Source organism: Micromys minutus, assembly GCF_963924665.1.
Source record: "Micromys minutus genome assembly, chromosome: 12".
Classification (NCBI taxonomy): domain Eukaryota; kingdom Metazoa; phylum Chordata; class Mammalia; order Rodentia; family Muridae; genus Micromys; species Micromys minutus.
This window is the reverse complement of record NC_137981.1, coordinates 27,241,250-27,267,904: the sequence shown is the minus strand read 5'-3', so window position 1 is coordinate 27,267,904 and position 26,655 is coordinate 27,241,250. Positions and strand designations below refer to the sequence as shown.

The window sequence follows — 26,655 nt, the reverse complement described above, 5'->3', positions numbered from 1 at the left end:
CTTTGAATCCTTCCTGTTTAGTTTCTTCCGAGAGGGAGAGAAATGCTTATTGCTAGGGTTTCGAGGAAGCATGCAATTTGGACAGGAAGATGGTTGGTAAAAGCTCTAGTAGAGAAGGGGCACAGTATTTCAACAAGGCATGTGATCCTTCAGGGTTACCCTCTGTGGCAGACTTGGTGTGGAAGGGCCTGAGGACTTAGCCTCCTAGGGCTGAGGTGCTTGTGAAGGGTATGGTTTGGATGCTGTGCCTGGGAGCTTACGCTGGGCACTTGATTCTGACAGCAGCGCCTATGGCAGGTGAGATGCACTCTGGTTAATGGAAACTTACTCATTTGTTTTCCTAAGAAGCCATTGTGGACTATCAAGTAAATAGTGCACATTTGGAAAATGATCCAAATGCACATTTGGGGCCAGACTCTGTTCTGGCTTTACCCCGAGCACTGGAGGCTGCTGGAGAGAACAGCAGCTTTCTTTTTCTGGGGAAGCGGGGACAACAGGGTGTTGTATAAGGCCTGGCTACCTAGTGGAATGCCCTTGGAGCACAGCCCTAGGAAGTCAGCATTGCTTTCTACTGGTGCAGGCCTTTTGTTAATTGGTGTCTTTATAATAGATCCACTATGGTGCTGATGAGCTATGACCAGTGGTAATTAATAATCATTTACAAACTTCGTACCTCCTTGAATTCTGCACTTCTAGAGGAAAAGGGGTGTGAGAGGCTCTTGGTGTTTTCTTTCCTCCCCAGTCTTTAGTCCTTGATGGCTTTAATAGCAAGGGGAGCGAACTGACCAGTGAGCAGAGAGGGCATGCAATCTTCTGCTGGAGGGTCCATGGTAGTGGACGAACAGAAGGGGGACAGGTGACAGACGGACAGCCAGGAAAAGAAAGGTAGATGAGGACCAGAGTTTTCTCAAGCCACTGACCCCTCCTGACTCAGAGGCCACAATTTCATAGGGAGTAGACTTGAGCATCTTGGATATTAAGGTCACCATTGTCCTTTGAAATAGGGAAAGCTGGTCCTACAGCCAAAGGTTTTGGGAGAACACAGAGAAGCACTTTGGAAGGCCAGGCTCTCGGAGGGGCATGTTTGTGTCCTGCAGTGGAGCATGGATGAAGACCAGGTCTCTCTTCTCAGTCTGACCCCACCTATACCCTGTAGGCACTGCGCCCTTTGGGAACCACTCTACGGGGGATTTTGATGATGGGTTTCTTAGAAGAAAACAGCGCAGAAATCGGACGACCTTCACTCTTCAGCAGGTAAGGACGGATTCCTGTGTGTGAGAACCAGCTTCTTTCCACCTCACCCAAAGTCACAGATCCTTGCCTTTTAACACGAGACCAACTGTTGGGTTGGCCAGGTCTTTGTTTTCTTGAATAACTTATGCATCTCCTTGGGGGAAAGGACAGTTGGGTTTTGTAACTCCAGGTACTCAGTAAAGAAGCAGCTGTGAATTTTTCTACGTGTCTTAGACTGATGTTCTGAGGGACATTTTCCCTGCCGGAAGAATGCATGTTGGGGATTATTGTTCCCAGAAAGACAGATGGGAAAAATGACCGATACAGCTGCCTCCTGAGAAGACAGTATGGCTGGCCACAGCTGCAACTTTTCTACTGGGCTTCCCCAAGCTGAGTGTCTCTAGAGTGGTCTCTTTGCTGAGCATCTGGGGGTGACCCCCACACTCCTATAAGGCTTCTGTGAGGCTGACTAATTCAAGGTTTTACAGGGGGCACCCTTCTTTACTCCCATGGTGGCACTGTGGAAATTATTCATGAGACTACCCTTAGACATTTTATACCCATGACAAAATTTAAACGTAAACACACGGGAACATCTACGACTTGTCTGTTTCTATGTCTTGGGGAGGGCACACTGTGGTTGTTGGTAGCCTTAGCGACAGAATCAACTGGGATTTAAAGTATTATTCTGTGATTTTTTTTCTTATCTTAAAAAAATATACATCTTGGGCTGGAGAGAAGACTCAGTGGTTAAGAACACTGAATGTGCATCCAGAGGACCAGGGTTCAATTCCCAGCACCCACATAGTAAAAAACATTAACTTACTGTGCGCATGTGCGTGGATGCACTTGTGTGTGCAGGCATGTCACTATGTGTGTGCATGCACATGGAGGCCAGGGTTCATGAAGAGGTGGGAGAGCCACTTGCTGGAGTGAGCGCTCTCCTTCCACCAGGCATGCCTCTGGGATCACACTGCGCTTTTCGTCAACAGGCTTGGGGACAAGCACCCTCACTAGCTGAGACTTCTTCCAGGACTCTGTGGAATCTTTTTCAGACAACTCTTTTCTCCATTTCCTTCTGGGATTTGATCTTTGAAATTGCTTCCTTGCCAGCCCTCAACTCTGAAATCTGCATCCCCCCCTCTCCCAGACCCAGCCTCCCACCAGCTTTTTCCTTCTTTCCTTTTACTAGCTGGAAGCTCTGGAGGCAGTCTTTGCCCAAACACACTACCCAGATGTCTTCACCAGAGAAGAGTTAGCCATGAAAATAAACCTCACAGAAGCCAGAGTGCAGGTAAACCGTCTTTTAAATTATTTAACTCTCTAATATTACAACTGGCAAACTTTTTTTTTTTGACATCATGACTGCAGAGTGCACATTTGGCCAAAGAAAGCAAATGAAGACTATCTGTCATTTTCATGATGCACTTTAATAACATCAACATAATGTGGAATATTAGATTAGGTTGATTAATCGGTCATTCATAATTAACTAGTGATAATGTTCTACACTAATTTGTCCGCGTCTCTAAGGTACTAAATTACATCAATGCACATCCATTTCCTTGCTTTGGAAAAAAAAAAAAAAAAAAAAAGCTGAGATGCTACTCGCAAAGCAGATCTGACCGCTCTGGGGTGAGGCCGGTCAATTGCAGAGAACCGCGTTTTCAGCTGGGAAGCGGGGCGGGATCCGCTTTCCAGAAATTGCATCATGCCCAACTTCCCCCCCCCCTTCCCCCCCTCCCGCACATGGACTCTGAGCAAAGTGGACCTGAAAAACACGTGCAATTTAAAAATCTTTAGACTGCAGCAGCAAAAGGGCTGAGCAGATATGGGCCGGCCGGCCGGAGCAGCTGCCACTAAGCTGCACCGCTTTTCTGAAAGCTGCTCTAAGTGCCCAGCCCGGCAGCCTTGCTCAAGTGAGCACGGGAGGCAGGGGCGTCCCATGCTGCCACTCCAGGCCGGTTATTCTTTGAGCACAATTATATATTCATTTTATTTATGGGGTTTCCTCCATGCTGTTTCTGTTCTTTTTTATGTAAGAGCTTGGGGTTAAGACTATGCAAAGATCTAATTGTAGAAAATATAATAGTTTGCTTTCTGTTCCCCTGGGTCATGTTAGTATCTCTTAAAAACCAATGGCTGAAAAGAGATAATGGAATTCTGAGCAGTAAATTGGGGGTTGTAAACAAATTATTTCCCCTATAATCAGATTATGTGATCCTGATTATTAAATCTGAACATGAATCATTGGTCATATGCGGGCAAATTAAACTGATTATTATTTGGGAATGAAAATGTTCTTTGGCCCAGACCCTGCCTATAGTTCCTCTTTTTAATGCCGGCTTGCCAATAGCTGCCTAAAGACTGAACTGCAAATTGAGATAAATGGTACAATTATTGAGCATTCAGAAGTAGGAGATCATAACTTCTCCCTGAAAGGTGCAAGGGTGAGATAGGGGTGGGGACAATTAAAGCCGAGAATTGTTGTCCAGGCCGTTGCCCGCTATTATGTAGACAGACAATGGCAGCCAAGCAAGCGCTCCGGCAGCCTCTGGCTGGGGACAGGAGCCTTGGTGGCGGGAAGGGAGATGTGTTTACATTTATACCACTCGCTCATTCAAATATGATTAATGTTCTATAAAGCAGGGTCTTAATCGAAGCTGATGTTGTCAAACAATAACTAAATAGGGAAATAAACGACTCCATCACGCTCTTTCCTCAGAAGCAGGCGAACTGTCAGCGCGAAGTCATTAAAATATGATAATGAAAAATAGCTCAATTAAATGTTGTTATAGTTGTGACCTTCATTCAATTAAGACACCAGAAAGTGTCTGCATTTTTGCTTTGCATTTAACTGCCCTAAATTTAGAATATAGATAAAATCATTATTCAATGCTTGCTGATATGTGCAATTAAAACCCAACACAATTAAAAAAAGAAAGAAAGAGAAAAACCCAGTTAAAGGAGAAAGAAAATGAAGAGATAAGGTGGGCTGGCAGAGGGCTCAGCCTCAAAGACCCAGGCTCTTTCCCTGTCTGTGTGCCATGGCCAGAGAAGATAGAAGGATGCCTCTAGGAGTTGGAGAGAAGCCTGGTGAAATCTGATTTTTAGACAGAAATGATCTCTGAGAAGAAAGAGGAGACAAGACAAGGAGAGGGGAGGTTTCTCTGGGTGACGCAGAAATTCATGGGCTTTTGTTTTCTTCTCTGAACATCTTGAGCTGCCAGGGCTCTATTGGGCAAATGCAATTATTTCTTTCTTCCCAAGATGTAGGAATTACCCAACACCAGCTTCTAAGGAGGTACCAAGGTCAAGGTCAGACACAAACAAACCTTGTCCTGACCCGATGGTGAATAGATGGGACAGTAACTATTTCTTCACCAAGTGACCAGTTGCTGTACGCCAGCTGGCCACTGTGCCCAATATTTTGCATGTGTGTGTTTGTAACAAGGGTGGTAGTATTGCCTTCTTTCCCTGAAAGTGTGGATCCTGGTCCTGAAACAAGCCTCTGGGCTTCTGCAGGTCAGTGAGCCTCCCTGTCTGTGAACTGGGGTTAGCAGGACCCTAAGCGGCATTTGTTAATCAAGATGCGGAATTTCTAAGCTCCAGAGAGAAGGTTTCTTCTGGGCGCCCTAGGCGGCTGGTCAGGAATTTGTTTGTATACAATGATTCTTCAGGGCAGAGCACAGATGTGAGCTTGCTGGAAGGTGGAGTGTGTCTTTTTTTTGATGAGAAGCCCCCGGACAGCATTTTGCAAATTGCTTTCACCACAATCCCTGCTGGGAAAACTTTCACATCAAACGCACAGCACAGGCAGCTCAGCACTGCAAACTCCTACAGGATGGTATTTCTCTTCTTGTGGGCAAAGTACTTGATTCTCTCTGCTCTTTACTAGTCCATGGAAAGTGCCTGTCAGAAGCATCTTAGCTGATCCCTCTGTGGTCTAAAGTTCCAGGGCCAAGGGTCATGGCTAGCTCCTCCTGACTGACCCTCTGCTTCCCTTGGGTGTGTTTTCTATGGAATTCAGGTTTGGTTTCAGAACCGAAGAGCCAAATGGAGGAAGACAGAGAGAGGGGCCTCTGACCAAGAGCCAGGGGCCAAGGAACCCATGGCAGAGGTGACACCACCACCAGTGAGGAACATCAACTCTCCACCCCCAGGGGACCAGACCCGGAGCAAGAAGGAGGCCCTGGAGGCCCAGCAGAGGTAATAGTAGCTTACTCTAGGATTAGGAGTCTGGGGTAGCTCTGTAGACAGGCTGGACCTCAATGGAACATTCTGTTTTTGACAGCCTGGGACGCACAGTGGGTCCTGCCGGGCCTTTCTTCCCCTCCTGCTTGCCAGGGACACTCCTGAACACAGCCACTTATGCCCAGGCCCTGTCCCACGTGGCATCTCTGAAAGGTAAGATTGGTCGGTGCAGAGGTGGGGTTGGCAGAGAGGGTGGAGGCAGAGTGACCTCACTGCTGTCTCTGCTGGGCAACCTTTTGCTCTCACCAGTCACAGCAGGATCGCAGACACTAGGCATTTCCACACTTGCTGTCCGATGTGATGTCAAACGGCCTGAGAGTGCAGGTGGAAGTTACTAAGACTCATCTCATCTAACCCAGGACTTCTCCTAGAGGCAGCTTTTTCACAGCAACCACTCTGCCATCACCCTTAAAGGTGCTCATGGGGGAACTATGGGGTTAGCTGTCCTCACTTTCAACCTGTTCCTATGTGCATCTTACTTAGTGTACTCCTCAGGGACTCCAGGGTCTAGAGGTCTGAACCCGTAGAACTTTTGGTGTCTTCTCAGTGGCTAGTATTATGGAAGGTAAGAAATCTACTGTAGGTTTCTGGTCAGGCCCAGAGCCAAAGCTTTGCAGGGCTACTCGTTGGTGATTTTTTTGGGGGGTCACTGTCCTTAGAGGTGAAGGCACATCTGGTATCTTTGGATTCCAGGCCAGAAAACACAACAGAAAAAACACTACTAGAGATGTTTAGTCAATCCGGCAGCTGTGCTGGCCAAGAACAAGGAAAAGCTCCCAAGTGGATCTGGGAGGCTGCTGGAGGTCTGAGGGAGGGGGATGTAGGTGGGGCATAGGTTCTTCTCTGGGAATAGGCAGTAGGGAGACCTCCTAGGTTATGTACTGCTCATTCCGTGCTATGGTCTTGTGGTCTCAGATATCATTGGCTTCCAAGGGGTTCCTCTATACAGCAGATGTGTTGATGTAAACACACACACACACACACACACACACACACACACACACACACACACACACACACACTGAGGAACCTCCAGCCATATTCACAGGACACAACTACAAGCCTAGATTTTCTAACTCAAAGCTCTGACATCCAAAAATGCTTCAGAATCACAAACTTCTGAAGTCAGAGGTGATGGAAAATTTCATACTGACCTCACATGACAGGAGGTTGTAAAAAGGCAGAGGAGCTAGAATTATTGTGCAAACTTGCTGTCTGGCTTAGTGTGTAAATGCACATAAAACCTAAACCAATTTTGTGTTTAGACTTCCAGCCCAACTCCGAGATACCTTATTATGCATATTCAGATATTCCCCATAGCTTAAGAAAGAATGAAGGAAAAGAGAAAAAGGTTATGCCATAACAGAAATTTTAGATAAGGGCATTTTAGATAAGAGATGTGCATCCTGCACAGAGACAGACGCTTAGCCAGTTCAGGGTCCCAGAGGAGCTTGGCATTATCCAAGGGGCTGATCCTGACAAAGGAGCAACCCATACTCATCAGTCTATGTAATGCTGTCAGCTGCAGTGAGCTCTGTCAGCTGCAGTGAGCGCTGTCAGCTGCAGTGAGATCTATCAGCTGCAGTGAGGGCTGTCAGCTGCAGTGAGCACTGACAGCTGCAGTGAGATCTGTCAGCTGCAGTGAGATCTATCAGCTGCAGTGAGCTCTGTCAGCTGCAGTGAGATCTGTCAGCTGCAGTGAGATCTATCAGCTGCAGTGAGCTCTGTCAGCTGCAGTGAGCGCTGTCAGCTGCAGTGAGATCTGTCAGCTGCAGTGAGCTCTGTCAGCTGCAGTGAGCTCTGTCAGCTGCAGTGAGCAATGTCAGCTGCAGTGAGATCTATCAGCTGCAGTGAGTGCTGTCAGCTGCAGTGAGATCTATCAGCTGTAGTGAGCAATGTCAGCTGCAGTGAGATCTATCAGCTGCAGTGAGCGCTGTCAGCTGCAGTGAGCTCTGTCAGCTGCAGTGAGCTCTGTCAGCTGCACTGTGTATCAGTTCAGCAGCAAATAGCCACTTCTAATAGACATGCTTCCCTCACTGAACTCCAGCCCTGTAAGTGGAGTGATTTACACATTTCTCCTTTCTTGTCATTCTTGGGGTGTCTTTCTCTTTGGTAAATAGAGCTAAACCCTACTACAGTAGACCTTTGCCCATGGTGGGGAGAGTGTAGTAGGCAAAAGCTAAACTTCAGGGTAGAAGTGTCCAAAAGCAGTGGGTGAGCAGAAGGTCAGAGATGGGGTTTATGTTGTCCATGTCTTAGGGAGCATCCACTTTGGCAATGTCCTAAAGTAAGGGACAGGGCTGGTAGTGGGGCTGCTGCTAACTTGAACCAGCTTCACATACACACATATCTCCCTCCCTATTTCTCTTCTCCTGACTCCCTTCTGCCCCTTCATTAATCCCCTGCAGCTGGGCTGTGCACCTCTAGAGATTGTCAAGTGCACTTTAGAAACTGAATTCCTTTGATACCACATTGCTTTGGGGGGTCTGAGATGGTCAGAACCCTGAAGAGGTGGCAAGACTCACTGTGTGCTCACTAGACACAGGCCCATTTCTGTGCTTTGCAGGGACCTGCCTGGCAGCCTCCTGTGTCCTTGGGTACATACTTCCTGGCAGGGTATGGTTAAGTGCAGAGAAAGGGTGGAAAACAAGACCAGTTGGGACCCATACCAATGCTGGGATGTTTCTAGAGCAGTAGTTCTCTAGCTTAATGTAGTTTCTCATGTTGTGACTCCCAACCACAAAATTATTTTTGTTGCTATTTCATAAATATAATTCTGCTACTGTTAACAATCATAATGTAAAGATTCCTGGAGACACAGGTTTGTCAACAGGGATCATGTCCCACAGGCTGAGAACCAGTGTTCTAGACAGGCAAACATGAGAACTCTGAACTCTGTAGTCCGTCTCTGCTTCCCTAGGTATGAGCGAGTTCTTGTCTACTTTTCTGGAAGCCTGGGGCCCCTTTGCTTTGCCATATTCTGCTTCGAGACAGGCATGGGTAAAAGGCAGAATTCTCCATCACCAGAGACAGGAATGATAGATATTGAGGACCCCTCAGATTTGGGATGGGCAGAGCTGGGACTGGGGTGAGAAAGATTAGAAGGCTTTGCCCACTGAGGGCCAGTGACTTATCAAGCCAGCTGACAGTGGCAAGTGGGGGAGAGGAAAATTTTGCTAGAATTTCTGAACTTTCTATAGAAGTTGGAAATGTGTTTTTATTTGGGATATTTCTGTCTTAGCTGTTTGGGCAACTATAAAAAGTACAGAAACTGTGATTTATAAACCAGAGGTGTTTGCTTCTTATAGTTCTAGGAGCTTGAGAGTCAGGATGCTGGCAGCCTGGGCTTCTACCGAGGACCCAGCTCTGGACTGTGTGTACAGCAGAAAGAGCAAGTTCTCAGGCCTCTTTCCAAAGGGCCCCAATACCCCCCCGCCCCCCGCAGAAGGGCTCTGCTTGAGTCCTTGTGCATCCCAAAGGCCCTATCTCCTAACACTGTCAGCTTGTGTTAAGATGTCAACATGTGAATTTTGGGAAAGATGATCACTCAGTTCACAGTAGTTTCCATGTTCTGAGTGTTGTCTCTGAAGTCTTGGGGTCAACACAGTACATCCACGAATGGTACTGGTGACCTGCCCTGCCCCCTTTTTAGTGCCCATTGGGATGAGAAAGATTTTTCTTTCCTTCCTCTCTGTCTGCTTTTTGAGTTCTTCTCTTTACATTCCTTTTCAACTCTGCTCTGCAGAAAACCTCCCCAGCACAGCACCCTCTTTGGCCATCCTCTTTGGCTCCATGCCCTTTGGCCTCTATGAGCATCTGGCCTTTTCGTTTTCTACAAACTGAGCCACAGGGGAAAGGGAGGGGAATGAACAATTATTGAAACTCTTCTCTGCTCAGTCCTGCTGAGTTCTTTAGTGACACAGCCAGTACCATGCAAGGCGGGGATTCAGGTAGATTACGAGTGGGCTGGTGCTAGTGTTGCAATGGTTGGAATAATGTGAATTTGATACTCCATACTGTGATGGTTCTTCTGAAAAGGACATGGTGTTCTGTGTTAGATATCCCTGAGGCTCTGCAGCTCCTGAGGTGTGTTTGGGGTAACTGAACCAGGATACAGGGTGAAATGTCTCCTTCTATTGCAAGTTAGTTTCCAAACACACTTGAGATTAACACTCAGCTGTTTTGTGAGGCATATGTTAAATGCTTTGGAGATGGGTCGGATTCCTGTCTCTCCAAGACTGACCTCCTTTTCTTCCTAGACTTGCCCCAAACTGTAGAGTGAAGTAAACAGCCACACCTAGACTCAGGGGAGAGGGCGACTTTCTAGGGCTTGGTTGCATTCCAGAAGCCCTGGTCGGTGACTCAGTTTCCGCCACTTTTTCTGCAACCCCAGATCCTGGGCAGACCTTGCTGGCTCCACTGATTTCCATTTCATGGGCTTGAACCCAGTAAGGTAGCAACACCAGGCAGCTAGGAAGAGCATCGTATAGTCATGTGCTTGAAGAACCTGCCTGGCTTTTTATAAATGAAAAAACTGAGATTCAGGCCAGGGAAGCCATTTGTTCACCTCTGGCAGTGCTGGGGGCAGATGTTGAGGTCACCGAGGTGGATGAAGGACATTGTTAGGGCAAAGCTGTTCATTACTAAGTATGCCCCCACTGTGAGTAAGAAGCCAGACTGGTCCTCAGCAGCTTAGTGTCTGTAGTCCTGAGCTTTTCCTTTGATTCTGTGCAAACTTTCATGGCGCTATCCCCACCTGCTTTCTGAATGCTAAGGTAACTGAGGGGAGGCATGACTGAGAAAGTGTGCAGGAGAGGAACTCTTGGCCCTCCTCTGGCCTAGGTGCTATCTAAACAGTCAGTGGCAGGTAACTCTAGATAGCAGCTTCCTCAGGAAACCAGAGGGACCAATCTTCCCTCCTTGGAATTTCATGTTGCGGGAAAGGCCTGGAACTTGGTTAGATATAGGCCCAGTGTAGGTTGTCACCTTGATTGGTGTGTACGGGCTATCATGGATTCCAAGTAAGGCCTCTGGAATGGCCCTTGATTGGTGTGTATGGGCTATCATGGATTCTAAGTAAGGCCTCTGCAATGACTTTGCTGGTGTGGCCTGGGTTTTCCCTTTCTCTAGCCTTTTATATCTTAAAATTAAAAGACTGTGTGTGTGTGTGTGTGTGTGTGTGTGTGTGTGTGTATGTGTGTGTGTGTGTGTGTGTGTATGTGTGTGTGTGTGTGTGTGTGTATGTGTGTGTGTGTGTGTGTGTGTTAGCAGAGTAAGGGGGAGTGTGTTTGTGTGTTGTTCATGGGATGGAATGAAGAAGCCATGTGTGAGGACAGCTGATAGCTCATGGGGGTGCTCACTGAACACTGCCTGCCCCTAGTATGTAAAGTCCTTTGTTTTCATCTTGTGGCAGTGCTGGTCTCCTCTCACGGACCCACTGGAAAGTCTCTACCCTAAGACTTCTCCCTCCTGGAGCGCTGTTGCTCTTGAGATGCTCTGCCCACTGATTCTTTCCTCATATCTACCATGAGTCTAAGTTTTGGTAATGCTGAAAGGCCTAACGACCCTTGAAAGATGTCATGGAGCTTTCTAAGGTCATGGGCTTTGCTTGTGGAATGCTTAGAACTCACAGTGGGCAGATAGGCTGGCCTGGCTTACACAGAGCATGGTCCACCATGGACTGATTCATGCAAATCATCAATTTAGAAAGTCACAGGACCCTTCTTGGACAGGGAACATTTACATAACAGTAGCCAGTGTCCAGAGGACAGCACTGACAATTTGTGTGTGTGTGTGTGTGTGTGTGTGTGTGTGTGTGTGTGTGTGTTATCTTAATGGACAGCTTTGCAGCCATGTTTCATTAATGCAGAAGATAATATTAATGGCCAATTGGGTCTCTTCTGGAGGCAGTGCTAGCAGTAGGTGAGCAGGCACTACTTTTAGGCAGGAGAGCCTCGGGCAGCAGAGGAAGGGGATCCCTGGGGGAATGAGTTGCTTAGCTCCCTGCCTCTAACTGCAACTCAGAGAACCAAATGTGCCAGGAGAGAGCTTTCCTAGCTCATAGCCTGCTCTGCGCATGCTGTGAGAGCCACAACAAGCTCTCTCCGGACTGGGCAGTGGCATCAGCAGATCTTCCCAAAGGGCGAACGTACCTCCTTCCCTTCCCTGGGCAGGGCTCATAATGGAGGTTCTCCATGCAGGATGCGGGCAGGCTTGAGGTCTGACACCTTCTTTCCTCTTGTCAGCTCTTACTGGGGAGGTGACTTGGGCCTAGCAGACACAGGTGAGGTCTGGCCAAGAAGAAGTAGGGGTAGGCAGAGCTGTAGCCATTGTGGTCCTGGCTACACTTGCCTGGCTGAAGCCTTGGGTGTAAAGTCTGAAGAGGATGCAGGATCATCCTCTCAGCACACTGGCTCTCAGCAGTCCTGAACCTGCATCCTGAGGAGAAAGGGGAAGCAGTGCTGGGTGAGGGTCCTGCCGTGTCCTTTTTGAAGCAGTCTCCTCAGTGAGCCACCAACTGCCCTCTTACCTCTGACTTCTAGGTAAAGTCACAAGACCCAGTTTCCGAGATGGATAAGTCTGGGTGAACCAGTCAGAATTTGCCCAGGGGGCTAACCTCAGAGCTGGAGGGGAACTGTTTCCTCGATAGAGCTTCTTAAAAAAAACACTCCCCAGTCCTTCTTTAACTACATTGTCCCCAGTTCTTAGAAATGGGTTTTGAGTCAGTCGTGTCTTAAAAGATTCTCACTGCCCAGTGATGCTGCAGGAACAGTTTATCTCAGTGCATTCTGATGCTTCTTCACACCATGGCTAAACTATCTCTGTGCTTCTCAGAGGACATGCCCATTTTCTAGTAACACATGACTGAAGATTAATGCAATCACACTGCATTTCGGAGAGTCTGGTTTCTCAGACTCAGCATCATGCTGTTAAGATTTAGCCATGTAATTAGGTTTAGCTATGGATTCTCCGTGACAGCTCATATACTTCAGAAGGTCGTCTCTAAGTATAGTTTGTCTCTTTTTTTTTCACAATTGTATACTCTTTCTTTTCGTGTCTGGCTTTGCTGGTTAAAATTTCTGGTACAGTAATTTCTTCATTCTTTTCTTGTTAGAGTCTTGCTATTTCTCCTCCATCACCCTTGAGCTTCTGGGCTCATGCTATCCCCCTGCCCCTGCTTTCTGAACAGTCTAGAGTAGAAAGTGATGCTATCAGGCAGTCCTGTGCTATTCTGACTTTCAAATCTAGTTTTGTTGAGATACAGTTGACGTATCACTCCACTCACTGTGCTGCCCAGCTTGCCCTGTAACCATCTCCCCTGCTCTACTGATGATTACTTCCTGTTTTCCTCAGCCCCGAGACTCCCTGCTTCTTTACATGCAGGCATTTTGAGACTGCTAATGTAGACTTAAAATGAACAAATTCATACAATATTGCATCTCTGTTTTTAAAACAGGATCTCACTGTGCAGCCCAGACTGATCTGAAACTCACTTATGTACCAGGCTGGCCTTGAACTCACAGAATGAAACTTGCCTCTGCTCCCCAGAGTTGAGATTACAGGTGTTTCCTACCACACCCGGCTCCATCATCATCCATTCCTGCTGATGGCTCTTGGTCTTGTCTTATTCTTGCTCTCCTGGAAAAGTTCTCAAGTCCTTATGATCCTGTTTCTGATCCTTATTTCTTGGCTCGTTGTGATGCTTAAAGCCGAGCCCAGTCTCTCACACATTAACCACACGATCAACCACAAAGCTGTAGTCTTAGCCTGTCATGTTTCAAAAAAAGAGTTCACATATGTTCTGGCTTAAGTTGGTCTCAAACTCAAAATCCACCTGCCTCAACTTCAAAAATGCTGGAATTACAGGAGTATGATACCATGCCTGTCCTGTCTTTCTTTTTCAAGGTGCCCTTTATCAAACGGGCTACTCCTCTGTTGTCCTAGCTTTTAATGTAAAATCATCACTGTGAGTGGACACAGAATGTCATCAGATGTTCCTTTGCAGCTGCTGAAATGGCCCCACAGTCTTTATTTTTCTTTATGTTAACATAATGAACTATGTTATGATTGGATTTTTGAAATGTTAAATCAACTGCACATTTCCTGAAGGAAACCCAAATTAGATGTGACATGTTTTCCTCTTTCTAGATTGCCAGATTTGATGTGCTAATATTTTCTTTAGGCCTTTTGCATTTATTATCGTGAAGAAATTGATCTGTGACTTTATTTACAATTAGCTTACAAAGTAGCAGGTTTCCCATAGACTAGAGCTTCCCAACCGCCTAATGCTGCGACCAACCCTTTCATTCAGGTCCGCATGTTGTGGTGACACCCAAACATAAAATTACATTCATTGTTGATTCACAGCTGTAATGTTGCTACTGTTATGAATCATAGTGTAAATATACGATATGGAGGATATCTGATATGTGACCCCTGTGAAAGGGTTGTTCAATTTCTAAGGGGGTCACGACACACAGGTTGAGAAGCTGTGCTTTAGCATTTCCCCAGATTCTTTTGGTTGACCCTCCCATATGACGGCTCACTCTGCAGCTTTCTTTAGAGGCATTTGTTCTGACTTCCACAGTGGCCTCACCAGTTTTCATTCTCACCAGTTGTGAACCTGTGTTCCTCTTCCCCCATATCTTTACCAGCACTTGTTGATTTTAATTTCATAGAATCAGAATCTCTAATTCAGGTTCTGGTTTAGCTTTACTTAGCTGTGATACTTAGCCCAAATATCAGCACACATGTTCTTTGGTTTCTGGTGTTGATTGGTTCCAGTATCCTCTGTGGACACCACAGTCTACAGATACTAAACAAAAGGGTATAGTGTCTGGTGTATAATCTGCATGCCTTCCCTGTTCACTTTAAATCACCACTAGGTTACATATTCTTTCTTGATACAATTTAAGTGTTTGACAAGTTGTTTTGAGGGGAGTGATTACAAAAGCATGTCTGTATACATCGAACAGAAAGTAAGTTCCTTCTGAAGTTTGCTGAATCCAAGAATGAATACAGTGGGCTTATGTATTAGAAACCAGCAACTGTTTGATTCTCTCATCTTTCTAAAGACTGGCTGGGCTTTTTGGGGCAGTTCTGCTACTTTTGCTTGGAATTGCCCAGGAGATTGATATATATTAGATGGTTTCTCTTTTGTAGAGACAGGTTTTGGACAGTAATCCTGGGGAGCAGGGGCACCCATTCTTTCTCTCTGTGGCTTCTCTAGTTCTAGGCTGGGCTTGAGTTGTGTTAAGGTTCCATGAGTATAAATTTAGGAGATGCCAAACCTTCCAGATCATGCCCAGGATGGGTTCCATTTTTGCTACATGGTAGTGATTAAAACTAACCCAGGGCCAGCCCAGCCTTACTTAAGGGGATTTCCCAGGGCTTGAGTTCTGGGAGATGTTTCATTGAAAACTTTCTTTGAGATCAACAACCACAGTTGTAAGGAATCTATTGCTCATGTAATATGAACTCAGATGTTTGTTTTAAAGCTCAGCTTGCTTTCCAGTTTTTGCTATCCACATTTTAAGGGTGTTGGCCATAGCTGACTAACCCCTAGATCCTTCTAAGACACTCACTTCTGCCATAGTATGAGCTTTGCAGAATGGAAGATGATGAAGCTTGGGTGATGAAGGGGAGAAGGCCATGGCACTCAGGTGGTGGGGAAAGGGCTCTTTAGGATGGATTAGGGATATTGACTCCAGTCCTCATTCTGAAACCTTGAGCTGTCTTGTTCATCATCTAGCATCAGCGGAGAATTGCAGGCTACTTTGGGGCTAAGCATCCAGCAGTGACTTAGCTATGTCTCTATGATAAGCGCCTGGAAGGCTGGGGGCTAGAATGAGGGGTGGACAAGAAGTTGAGTTGGCTCTGAATCCTCGAGTCAGGTGACAGAGTTAAACAAGGGCATGCAGAGAGTCATGGACTCATTTGGAAGAGGAGTAAGGGAGGTTTGAAAGAGGTGTAGGAGATTCCCAGGGTTAACGGCTTCTTGTGCAGAAAGAATGCCTGCAAAAGACATGTGGGCTAGCAGCAGTCTTCTTCTTGTTCCCAGGTCATCTGTGAAAGCAGAGTCATTGTGGCCATACATATGATGCTAATGGTAGGTAGGCATGTCTCCAAGTCTGGCAAGCAGTTCCAGTAATTAGTAGGAATTGCCTTTAGGGTCAAAATGATAAGGAACAGAGGCCACATTGGTTTGATAAAGGATTGGGCTTAGATGTCTGGGGCAGGGGACTTTATATTCTTCAGGCATTTGCTCCCCTAGAAAGTGGCCTCCTGGGTACAGTGATAGAAGTCCATGATGTATGGGCAGTGCACAGTGCCCTAGGAAACCAGTGCTGTCCTGCAGGATTCCAGAACACACATGTTGAGGGGAGCAGGGTATCTAAGGGACACAACATAGTGATGTCTCAGGAGGAAAGTGATTGGGTCAGCCCCCGATTCCTCTCCAGGCTGTTGTTCATGATTCAATATCAGTGCAAGCTTCGTGGGATTGTGACCAGATATATGAGATATTAAACTTAAAAGGGAGAGAAGTTTGTTTCAACTCATGGTTTTTGACGTTTCCATCTTTTTGTTCTATTGCCTTCTTGTTCTGTGTCTTTGACTGCATAGAACCTTTCAGCAGGAGCACGTGGTAGAGGAGGGCTGTTCACCTCTTAGCAGCTGATAAGCAAAGGGAAGGAAGAACAAGGGTAAGGTTTCAATGTCCCCTTCAAAGATATGCTCCCTAAAGGGTCCACCGTCTCAACAGCACCACAGGCTGGGGACCAACCTTCAATAGTACATGGGCCTTTGAGGTGATGTTTAAACTTCCAGTTCTAGAGAGGTGGAGATTCTGGCACTCATGATTTGTAAGGAATCTCCTTATATCTCTCCCTGTAGCAGTGGGAGAAACTGAGGTCAGCAGAAGCTCAAGGTCATAGAGTACATCTGGCAGAGGCAGGCCAAGTTAGAAACCCAAGTAAGTGTCTCTCTGAGTCCCCATGCCAGGCTCCCAGATTGATTCTGTTTCTTTGACAGGCACCTGCTGTCATCTTCTAGCTTAAAGCCTACAGTTCATTTTCTGGAAGTCATTTCCTATGGGTGCTGATGGGTTTGCCCTTCCTACTAATCAATGGGGCCCTGGAGTGCAGGGAGCTGAGAGGAAGTGTTCAGGTGGTGCCAGAGGCTGAAAGAGGCAGCCAGACAAACAGCCTATACATGCCTCTGCATTTGCTTTGGCTGTGCTTGGGGTTCTCAGATCTGAGAGATGCTCATCCATATATTTTTTAAAGCTCTAGAAAAGCATTCAGGCAGAAACAGGACCCCCCCCCCCACTATCCCTGAGACTGCATCAGAGACTTAATGGTAATTGTGAGCAGAATTGGTCCCTGTCTACGAGTGTTTTCTGAGTGAATGAGTGGATGTCAAGACATTGGGTTCATTGTATTAGAGGATGTCAACAGAGGGTACATGATTCAGGTTAAATGTGCTGAGGGATCCTGCCAAAATAGCTTGATGCTCTTGGTATTAATCACAGTGAGCAACTGCCCTGGCCATAGGGTTTCCTTCTATGAGGAGGCTTGAAATAGAACTCTTGAGGGGCCAACATATGCCCACTCTCCAGGAAGGACAGAGTTTTTCTCTTTTCCCATCTCTCATATAGCCACTGGGGGATGCATTGCATGAAACCAGGACTGTTCAGTTCTGGAATCAAAGTGTTAGAGAAGGATGCTTACAGCAAGCTTCGGGGCACGGTGCACATGACTTGAATATCTCATGGTACACACAGAGTGAACAGAAGTAAGTGACCTGTGATAGAAGACAGGGTCTGGGTGTGAACTGGGCTTTGCAGTGTATCTGGTTATGACGAGCGCACCTAGCCACAGCTACTAAAATCAGGATGAAAGTATCACGGGCACCTATCCAGAGTCTCACATAGATTCTCTTTAAGAATTTAAAGAATAGGTAAAGGCACTTAGAAATATGGTTATTCATTTATTCATCTGATTAAGAAGCAAAAGGATTATGGTATTGGTAAGAAATGTCTGACCACTCTGTGAACCTCTGGTTTTGTCCAGTTTCTACAGTTAGCTGGAATGTTCAACAAGGAAACGGTGTACCAGAATGCTACCTGCCACCCACATCAGGCCACATGACCCTTTAGGAGGAAACTGTGCTATTGGCAGAGACGAGACAGAGCTAACTTAATTTTTTCCTGTCAGTCTCTGCAGTAGATCAATTAAGCTGCCAAGGAGATCAAATATTTCAGACTGTATTTATTACATTAAGTATTTATGCTCAGGCCAAGGCTTTAAAGCATGATGTCATATAGGGATAGAGGCCGATTAGATCAGTTCAGCAGAATTTGCTGTAACTTAATGGAAATCTAATTGTATGTTTTAATTTAGTGTTCAGGAGGCAGTATGTTTCCCAAATGAAACAATACTCCTGCTGCATTTAAGGATCACATAGTTTTCAGATAATGGCAGAAGTTGGTGGGTTGGAGGAAGGGAGGTTTTGGGGTGTGTTGTAGGCTTGGGTCCATGTGACAGGATGTCAACTCTCACTGAGTGGGAGATGGATGGAGTGTTCTCATGGTGCATCCTCAGCTTCACATCTGTACTCATGGTCTGGTGCAGCTGAAGGCCATCGCCATCCAGAGTCTTTTCTGGGAGCTGAGGATACAGTCTTGGCAGCTTCGGGGGATTTGAGCATCATCTGTCCCATCGTCTGCATGGGATCAGACAGGAACGCATAGGATAGAAGAAGTACCAGACATGCTGTTGGTGAAAGCAATACCCCGTTAGCTTAGGAATTGTAGGAAATTCAATACTATGCAAATAAAAGGTTATTCATAACCAGCAACTAGAACTAATCACTCTGTGTTGGTATTGGTGAAACCTTATTTCCCCTCTGTAACTTATTCATAAATTTAAATTTATTATTAAAATTTATTATTTATTATTTCTAAAAAATTTTCAGCTATAAATTTATCTATACCTACAACACAAAATCAACATGCCATATATATGTGTGAATTTTCTATATGCATGCTAGTGGTTTTCTGTAACTGAGGATTCTACATCTAAAGATTCAACCAACCACAGAGAAAGAAATAAAAAATTGTGTCTATACTAGCATGCATAGACATTTTTCTTGTTACTATATGGTAATAATACAGCACAATTATCTTCATAGCACTGATCTTTTCTTAGGTATTTATTACAGGCCATTTGCCAATAATTTAAAGTTTAGGGGAGGAGTAGGAAAAATGATGCCATTTTATTTAAAGGACATGAGCATCCATGGGTTTTGGAATCTGAAGAAGCCCTGGTACCAATTCCCACAGATACTGTAGACAGCGGTGTATGTTCTTTCTCTTACTTTTTCTTTTTTTTCCTGTGTGGTATTTTCTATCATATCTCTCTCTCTCTCTCTCTCTCTCTCTCTCTCTCTCTCTCCCTATCTACCTACCCATCTATCTATCTATCTATCTATCTATCATCTATCTATCTATCTATCTATCTATCTATCTATCATCTGTCTGTCTATCTATCTATCATCTGTCTGTCTATCTCCTCCCCCCCTCTTTCTTTTCTATTTATCTCCTATCGTTTGTCCTTCCAGCCCCTCGGGCTTCTATATAACATTGAAATCTTCCCTTTTGACCTTATCACCTTCAAAGACTCTGCTTCTCTGGACCATCAGTGTGAGTATTAAGGTTTCAATATACGAATTTTGGGGGCTCACACATGTTGAAATTGCGTCACACTGACTTCCTGTCCCCAAACCTACTTTTAGTTCATGTCTTTTTCATGGCACCGTCTGCTCTCCTACTGTGCAACTTTAACACAGCAGCAATATATTTTGTACATGATATTAACTAGCAGGCCCATTGCTATGTTCCACAACAGAACACCCATTTTTGTAGATAATTTAATTTTTGGCCCAATCATGATAATAGAGTTCGATCAATTAAAACAAAATAAGATGTAAAGAAGAAACAAACAGATGAAGGCTGACCCCTCTCCAGATAATCCCCCACCTCCTCAGGTCTAGGAATCGGGAGCCTCGAATGCTTGTTTTATCTTCCTTCTTAAAAATTCTCTCAACAGAATAAAGATTCTGTTTCTGGGTCAGATGGGAAGTTTGCTGGAGGGATAAACATGGCTGTGAAACAGTGCAGGAATTGTCCCCATGGCAGGGAAGGGAACACAAAGATGGAAGTGTTGCTGCAAGGAGCGTACTGATAACCATCTCCTGTTCTCTGGGCCATCCCCCGGGACACTCAGAACAAATCAGGCTGATTAGAAGAGGAAATTAGAGAAGCCCCGAGCTGGGATTTTGAATTGCTCTCTCCTTTCTGTGGGATTGTAGATGTTACAGTCGTTTGAAGACTTGGAACCAGTGCTTTCTAGACTAGATCTGAGCTGTAACTTACGGGGTTAAGGTGAATTCAGAAACTTTGGATGATGGAAGTTCTTGGGGGTCATGATGGTTTCAGGGCTTAGATTTGGACCTTATGATGGTTGGTTGAAAGGCACACTGTCCGCTCATCTTCATTCTCTCTGCTGTGTGGCCCTCACAGAGCTGACGGACCAAACACTGTCTTATCGAGTAGGCTGGATGCTGAAAGGTTTTGCACAGCTATGGACTCAAGTCAGTGCTCTGGGCATGTACAGATGGCTCTGTTAGGTGTATTTTCAATTTATAACATTTTCATCTGGCATTGGGTTCATCTGTGATTTTTTTGTGATCCATCACAAAAAAAAATTGTGGTCCTGCCTGGATCATTGTGCCAGGGTCACACTTCAAAAATTACTCTCACTGGACCAAGAGACAAAACTTTCATCCTGTGAGCCTCTGAACTCAACAATAACTTGATTTTGCTGTCTGCATTTTCTGAATATCTTCAACACCTCCCTGAAACACTAAAGAATGCTGAGCCTCTCTTCTGGCCAACTCGATGCCACTGTCACTAATAGTAACAAATGTGTGATTTCAGAGACTCATACAACCTCATTTTGTGTGGCTGTCCAGTCTCTCTTGTCATAGCTTTAGGTCATCTTTTTCTAAACATTTAAAATATTATTTGTTTATGTGTATGTCTGCATACATGCACACACTCACATATATAATTTTTGTCCATATGTATGTGTACATATGTACTTGTTAAAGTGTGAGTGGAAACCAATGGTTATCTTCCTCAATCACGTTGTCTTATTTTTTGAGACAGGGCCTCCAATCAAACCCAGGGCTCACCATTTTAGCCAGTGAACACCCAGGATATGCCTGCCCATCTTTGTCCCCTGACACTGACGTTACAGGCATGTGCCATTGAACCAAGCTTTTGTGTTGGTTCTGTGGATCTGAACTTAGGTCTCTATTTCTACTCAGCAGCATTACCCTAGCCCTCAGATAACCTTTTGCACAGCTTTTTCTAGTACTGAATGGCCTTAGTTTTTGTGTGTTTTGAGTTTTTTTTTAAGGGTGTTTATGTGATTTTGTCTCCTCTATATTACCTACCAACATGTTTGCTGTCAACAGTCACATTTTCCCCCTTGTTTGTGACAGCCTTTTAAACTGGACATTTTAAAGCCAGAAATTAATGAATAAGAACCCAAGGAACACCGGAACACTTGGCAAAGGCTTGGAACTTTCCAGGGCATTGTATGAATCTTGGGTTTGAATTTTCCTCACTATAGCTTTTTGTTAATTGACCACTCTGGAAACAGGGAGGATAGAGTTCACTACTGTTATCTCAAATTCTGAGAAGTGTTTTGGCCCAGGGAGCTGTTTGGGATGATGGCCTGTGGAGACATCTGGTGGCCTATCTGTATTGCAGATTACGGAGAAACCGAGAGTGAATTTCATAGAGATTCTGTACATGGAAGTCATTGTTTTCTTTATTTAAAATGCCTGTGAGATTTAAGTGAGCTGTTGGCTAACGCCAATATAAGTGAATATATGTGCATACCCAGCAATTTGGAGCATCAGCCCCTTTCCCTAGAAACTGTATGGCATGGTATAGCCACCATAGAGGGGAAGATGATTTTTACCCCATTCCTTCCTTTGTGGTTTGCCTCTATTAAGACAGCTTAGGGCATTATGGCATCACAACACATTTCCCATAAAGTCACATTTGACAGTATGCTCACTAACAAATGAGGTCTCACTTTGGACAATTGGATCATTGGGCATAGATCACAGATTCTACATGTCTCCCTGTGAAATATCGTCCTAGTACCATTGTTTTCTGCTTGCTGTAGATACTATCACGGAAGTCATCTGCCTGTCTATTATGGCTAGTCATATCTTCCATTGCATTATTCAGGGCCGGGCAAGGCAGGACAAGGGGGAAGGCTCCTTTGATGACCCATCAGACACCCTTCACTCTGCCAAGGCTTCACTCCTCAGCTTTCCTGGATAGGCTGCTCGGGCATATGTGAGTTCACTTAGATGCCCTGACCACTGATGGTTCTTCAGGAGCTCTGTGGTCAGTGTTCATCTCAGAGTTAGTGTCCTGCTTCATGGTCTCATCTATATGCATGCACCAATCTATGTAATATGGCCTCAGTTAGTGGCCCACCAAGCTAGCAGCGTTGAGGGCATTGGCCACTGAGTATGAGGATGCATGGATAGGCCAGTGTAAAGTGGCCTTGAGACCTTTGGAGGACCTCAGTTGCTGTAGGAATTTGAAGAGCTTTAGCAGCCTCCTTGGGTTCTCATCTCCCTGGACCCATTGACCCCATCCTTTGACCCCGACCATCTGAATTTTATTTTCAGTTATGGTAAAGTGCACGTAACAATATTGTCATCTTAACTATGTTAAAATTATTTTAATCAATTTAATCGTGTGTGTGTGTGTGTGTGTGTGTGTGTGTGTGTGTGTGTGTATGTATGTATGTATGTGTATGCATTTGGATGCTCTTGGAGACCAGAAGGTGTCAGATAGAGTTGGTTGTCCAGGTGGTTTTTAGCCATCTGATGTGGGTTCTGGAGACTGAACTTGGGTCCCTCTGCAAGAGCAGTTTGTGCTTTTAGCTGCTGAGCCAGCCCCCTAACCCCTTAATTACCTTTAAGTGTGTATTCCAATACTGTTACGTATACAATAACCCCTGGATGTGCATGAGATCTATCTTCCTTAATTCAAGCAGCTACAGGTAAGGATTGTTTGGAAATCATGAATCTATGCTGCCCCGGGCAGAAAATTTTTCTTGTGACTATTGCCCAAGCAATACAGTAGGACAGCTGCTTGTCCAGCATGTGTACCACTCAGAGAGGAGGGAAAGCCGGAGAGGTGCTCACGGGTTCTGTGCAAACACTACCACTTTACTACAAGGGACTTGGGCATCCTTGGATTTGGAGTTGCTGTAGTCCTACATGAGTGCTGGGGGCAACTGTTCACTTTGTTAGATCATTGAAAACTTTCTGTCTCATAAAAACTAAAGCTGTATCAAACAGCAGCCCCTTGTTCCTGCTTGCTCCAGCTCTCAAGAGCCAGCATATGCTTTCTGTCCTTATAGATTTGTCTATTATCCTGTGACTGGAGCCCTGTAGTTCTGTCTTTCTCATGACTAACTTTACTTATCAAATCCTTGGGGATCCCCTCTTATTGTGACATGGGCCCATGTCTCCTTTCAAAGAAAAATGTTTTCCATGGTGTTTTTAATCATAGGGCCCCCTAAAACCTTTGACTTCATTTGGTCCTCAGTTTCCCTGTCTGTCTAGGGTGGTCATTGGGTGAGAACCAGGACACAAACTGAATTATTTTTCTTCACCTTTAAATCTGGGGTTCGAGGGCCAGGACTGAAGTTATTGGTGACTTTCTTGGGACCATTGTTGGTGTCATCTAGGGAGTGTGGACTGTGGCCTCAGGAGAAGCCTTGTCACTTTTTTACTCTACAGAAGGTGTCACCAGAGTCACAGAGCACCTACCTCACGAGACACACTTGAGCACGTCTATTCTGTGGCAAGACTAACTTCTCTAGGGCAGCCCAGCACAGTGGCTGCTTAAGGCTGAGCCTGCTAAGCCTGAGGTTATGGCCCCTTTCCAGGTCCCTGATCCTGTGTGTGACTTTCAGCCTGTGTGTGGCCCTGGGCTCCTGACACCCGGGTTACCTCTCAGTTGTACTTGGCTACCTCCCATTTTCTCTCTTCTAATCATTCATTAACAAAGATGGTTCCTAGGTCTAAATGATGCTTATGATCATCATAGAAAAGTGTGAACATTCCAAACTGGGAAAAGCTCACAGATTCTCTGCCGCCCTTCTCTGAAGGACCACCATTCCTAATGTTCTGTTCTTCTCACATCCTTGGTTTTCTTAAACAAGTGCCTTGTTGAGAAGGGGACTTGGAGAAGATTAGGCTTCCTAGGGATGGTCCCCATATCATTGTGCACGTGCACACACACACACACACACACACACACACACATACACACATACACACACACACACACAAAGTGCCCCCCACCTGAGTGCCCCCCATACACATACATGGACATGCATACTTAAGTGCACACACACACATGCACACACACACAAAGTGCCCCCCACCTGAGTGCCCCCATACACATACATGGACATTCATACTTAAGTGCACACATACACACACATGCACACACAGGTACACACACACCCTTCCCAACCAAAGCTGAGCCTCTGCTGCAGTGTCTCATTATGACTAGTGTCAGCACAGTGCTTTGCGTGAAGCCAATGGGAACAGGGAACACCCAGGACATGGGACTTGATCAAATGTACTTCAGGTTCGATGCCAGCCAGGCAGTCAGGGTTGGGAAAATGGTTCTTCGAATTCCCTTGTGCACTTGATGTTGGTGATATCTCCCTCCCTCATCTTGGTAGCTGCTATATGTGGATTAGGTCCTTATTGGAAAACCAAGGCAGGAATGTACAACTGCATTTCAGCCATTGTGTTAAGGTGTCAGAGGCACTGCTTCTACCTCTGTAAGGCACGGAGCCTCTGGCTCCTTAGCTGGAGAGGGGAAGGAGGAATACGTCCCACTCAGAGCCATTTTGGAGATGAGAGGGGATGGTGAGTGGGGTGAAGGGGACTTTCTTGTTGCTTTTGAGCAGGATGGGCAATGAGGGGCAAAATGCTTGAATATGCTGAAGAGGAGGCAGGTGGGTTGCCTGGCCCTGGCAGTGAGTGAGAGGCAAAGTTTGTCCCTGGAAAGGAAGGGTGGAGGCTGTCCCCTGCACGGAGAACTGACGGTGCTTAGCTCCCCCACAAGAGTCTGTCTCTCTGTCACACGGGTCTGCAGGGCTTTGAAGGCCAAGTGGGCACTGGCATTGTATCTGGATTATTGCTCCGAGACGGTCTGAAGTGGGGGGCTTCAAGCCATGCTCAGACAGGAGAAAATCACCGTGCAGGCACTTAAGGGCATGTCCAAGAGCAGGGACACAGGGGACTCTATACTTTCCATGGTTCTCAGCTCGGCCTTGGGCACCTTCAGGATTCTCCTGCACGGGCACCTCAGCTTTGTTAGTCAAGAGGCAACACTTGAGTAAGAATCAGAATCCAGGACACAGGTCTGGGCTCAGTGTATTTCCAACAACTACTTCAGAGTCCCAGGCCTCAGGCCTTTCAGCCCTTGAGCCATAAGCAATAGCCAACAGTTCTTTTCATACAATGACCAGATCTCCCAGCAACACCATGGGTATTTGGAAACGAACTCTTAATTGGGGAGATAATCAGTTTAAACAGCTAGCGGCACCCCTTTGCAACGAGCTGTATGTGCTGAGCCTTTGCTCAGCTTCTCCCACATGGCAGGCAGAACACAGCACTACTCTCGTTTTCTATCCCACGTGGTCCCCGCCCCCACCCCGTGTGGTCCCTGCAAGGTCCTGCTTCACAAAGATGTGATATTCTTGAATGTTTTCTGGTCTCACAGTGGAGCTAGGAGTGGTTTTGAGCTAGCAGATTGTTCTGCACCTGGCAGAGTGGCTGTGTACCCAGCAGCGCCTCACAGTGAGTTGTTAAGGATACCTTAGCACACAGTTTGTGGGATAACTTCATCAGACCTTCATAACAATCTTGTGATGTATATGTATCATTCCAAGTAGAAGTCAACATTCAGAGAAGTCAGTGTGTTGGACTAAGACAACACAGATGGCTGTCAAGAGGACTGTGACTGAGCAAGGTCTCCCTGATGCTCTGGCTGTCCTTTGGATTACCAACTGGATGGCCTAAGCCATGCATCTTTGGGGACCTATGACTTTGTCTTCTGTCTAGTATCTGAAACCAAAGGGAATTCATGTCCCTCTTTTGGGGCCTAGCCCCCTCCCCACCCTTAAGAAACAGGGTATGGGAATTTATAGAGCTTACTGTTTTCCTTCCTCTAGGGGGCCCACTGTGTTCTTGCTGTGTCCCCGACCCTATGGGGCTCTCCTTCCTCCCCACTTATGGCTGCCAGAGTAACCGCACGGCCAGCGTGGCTGCCCTGCGCATGAAGGCCCGGGAGCATTCAGAAGCTGTTCTGCAGTCCGCCAACCTTCTGCCGTCCACCAGCAGCAGCCCCGGCCCCGCCTCCAAGCAGACACCCCCAGAAGGCAGCCAGGACAAGACCTCGCCAACCAAGGAACAGAACGAGGGCGAGAAGAACTTATGAGGGTCCAGAGCACCTAGCCCGGAGCCCTCCCCACCCCTGCTCCTCCCAGCCGCAGCCCTGCCATCCTCTGAAACACAAGGAGTAGCTTCCTCCTCATGGATCTGACAGGGAAAGGGAGACCTGCAGCTGGTTGAGTCCTGGAGAGTCCCTCTAGACTTCTGCTGGTAGGCTGTGTTGTTCTGGCTTTTTCTTCGGTGACATTTTCTGATGGCTCTTAGTGGGTCTGGATACTGCTCTGCGATAAGGCCCCTGTTTTTTGTTTGTTTGTTTTTTTGCTTTGTTTTGTTTATTTTCCAGGCCAAGCAGCCTCGGCGCAAAGCAGATTAATTCATCCCACTATCCTTCTTGAGATATCTGGGAAGGTCTTGTCAAGGACTATGGCATGGATCATCCCTGAAAGATGCCAAGAAGTGACATCTCATGACAGAAAATGAGGCAGGCACTTCCATATTGCTTAAGAACCACAGAACTGGTGGACTATCAACCAGTTCTCACTCTCTCCAGCCAAGACTGGCATCAACCCCCTTTTTCTTGTTTAAAGGAAT

General features: G+C 46.0%; 1 protein-coding gene across 1 annotated transcript in view; it reads left to right on the top strand.

The window, feature by feature from the left end:
• The window catches only part of DRGX (dorsal root ganglia homeobox), a gene marked incomplete at its 3' end in the record, with an annotated part of 29,192 nt that extends 3,082 nt beyond the window's left edge, over nucleotides 1-26,110 (top strand). Inside the window, exons 3-7 of the mRNA XM_080926735.1 lie at nucleotides 1,157-1,254; nucleotides 2,426-2,527; nucleotides 5,264-5,442; nucleotides 5,528-5,640; nucleotides 25,845-26,110. Coding sequence (XP_080782861.1) covers nucleotides 1,157-1,254; nucleotides 2,426-2,527; nucleotides 5,264-5,442; nucleotides 5,528-5,640; nucleotides 25,845-26,110 — 758 coding nt within the window. The remainder of the gene's footprint in view (nucleotides 1-1,156; nucleotides 1,255-2,425; nucleotides 2,528-5,263; nucleotides 5,443-5,527; nucleotides 5,641-25,844) is intronic.
• Nucleotides 26,111-26,655: the final 545 nt, after the last annotated feature.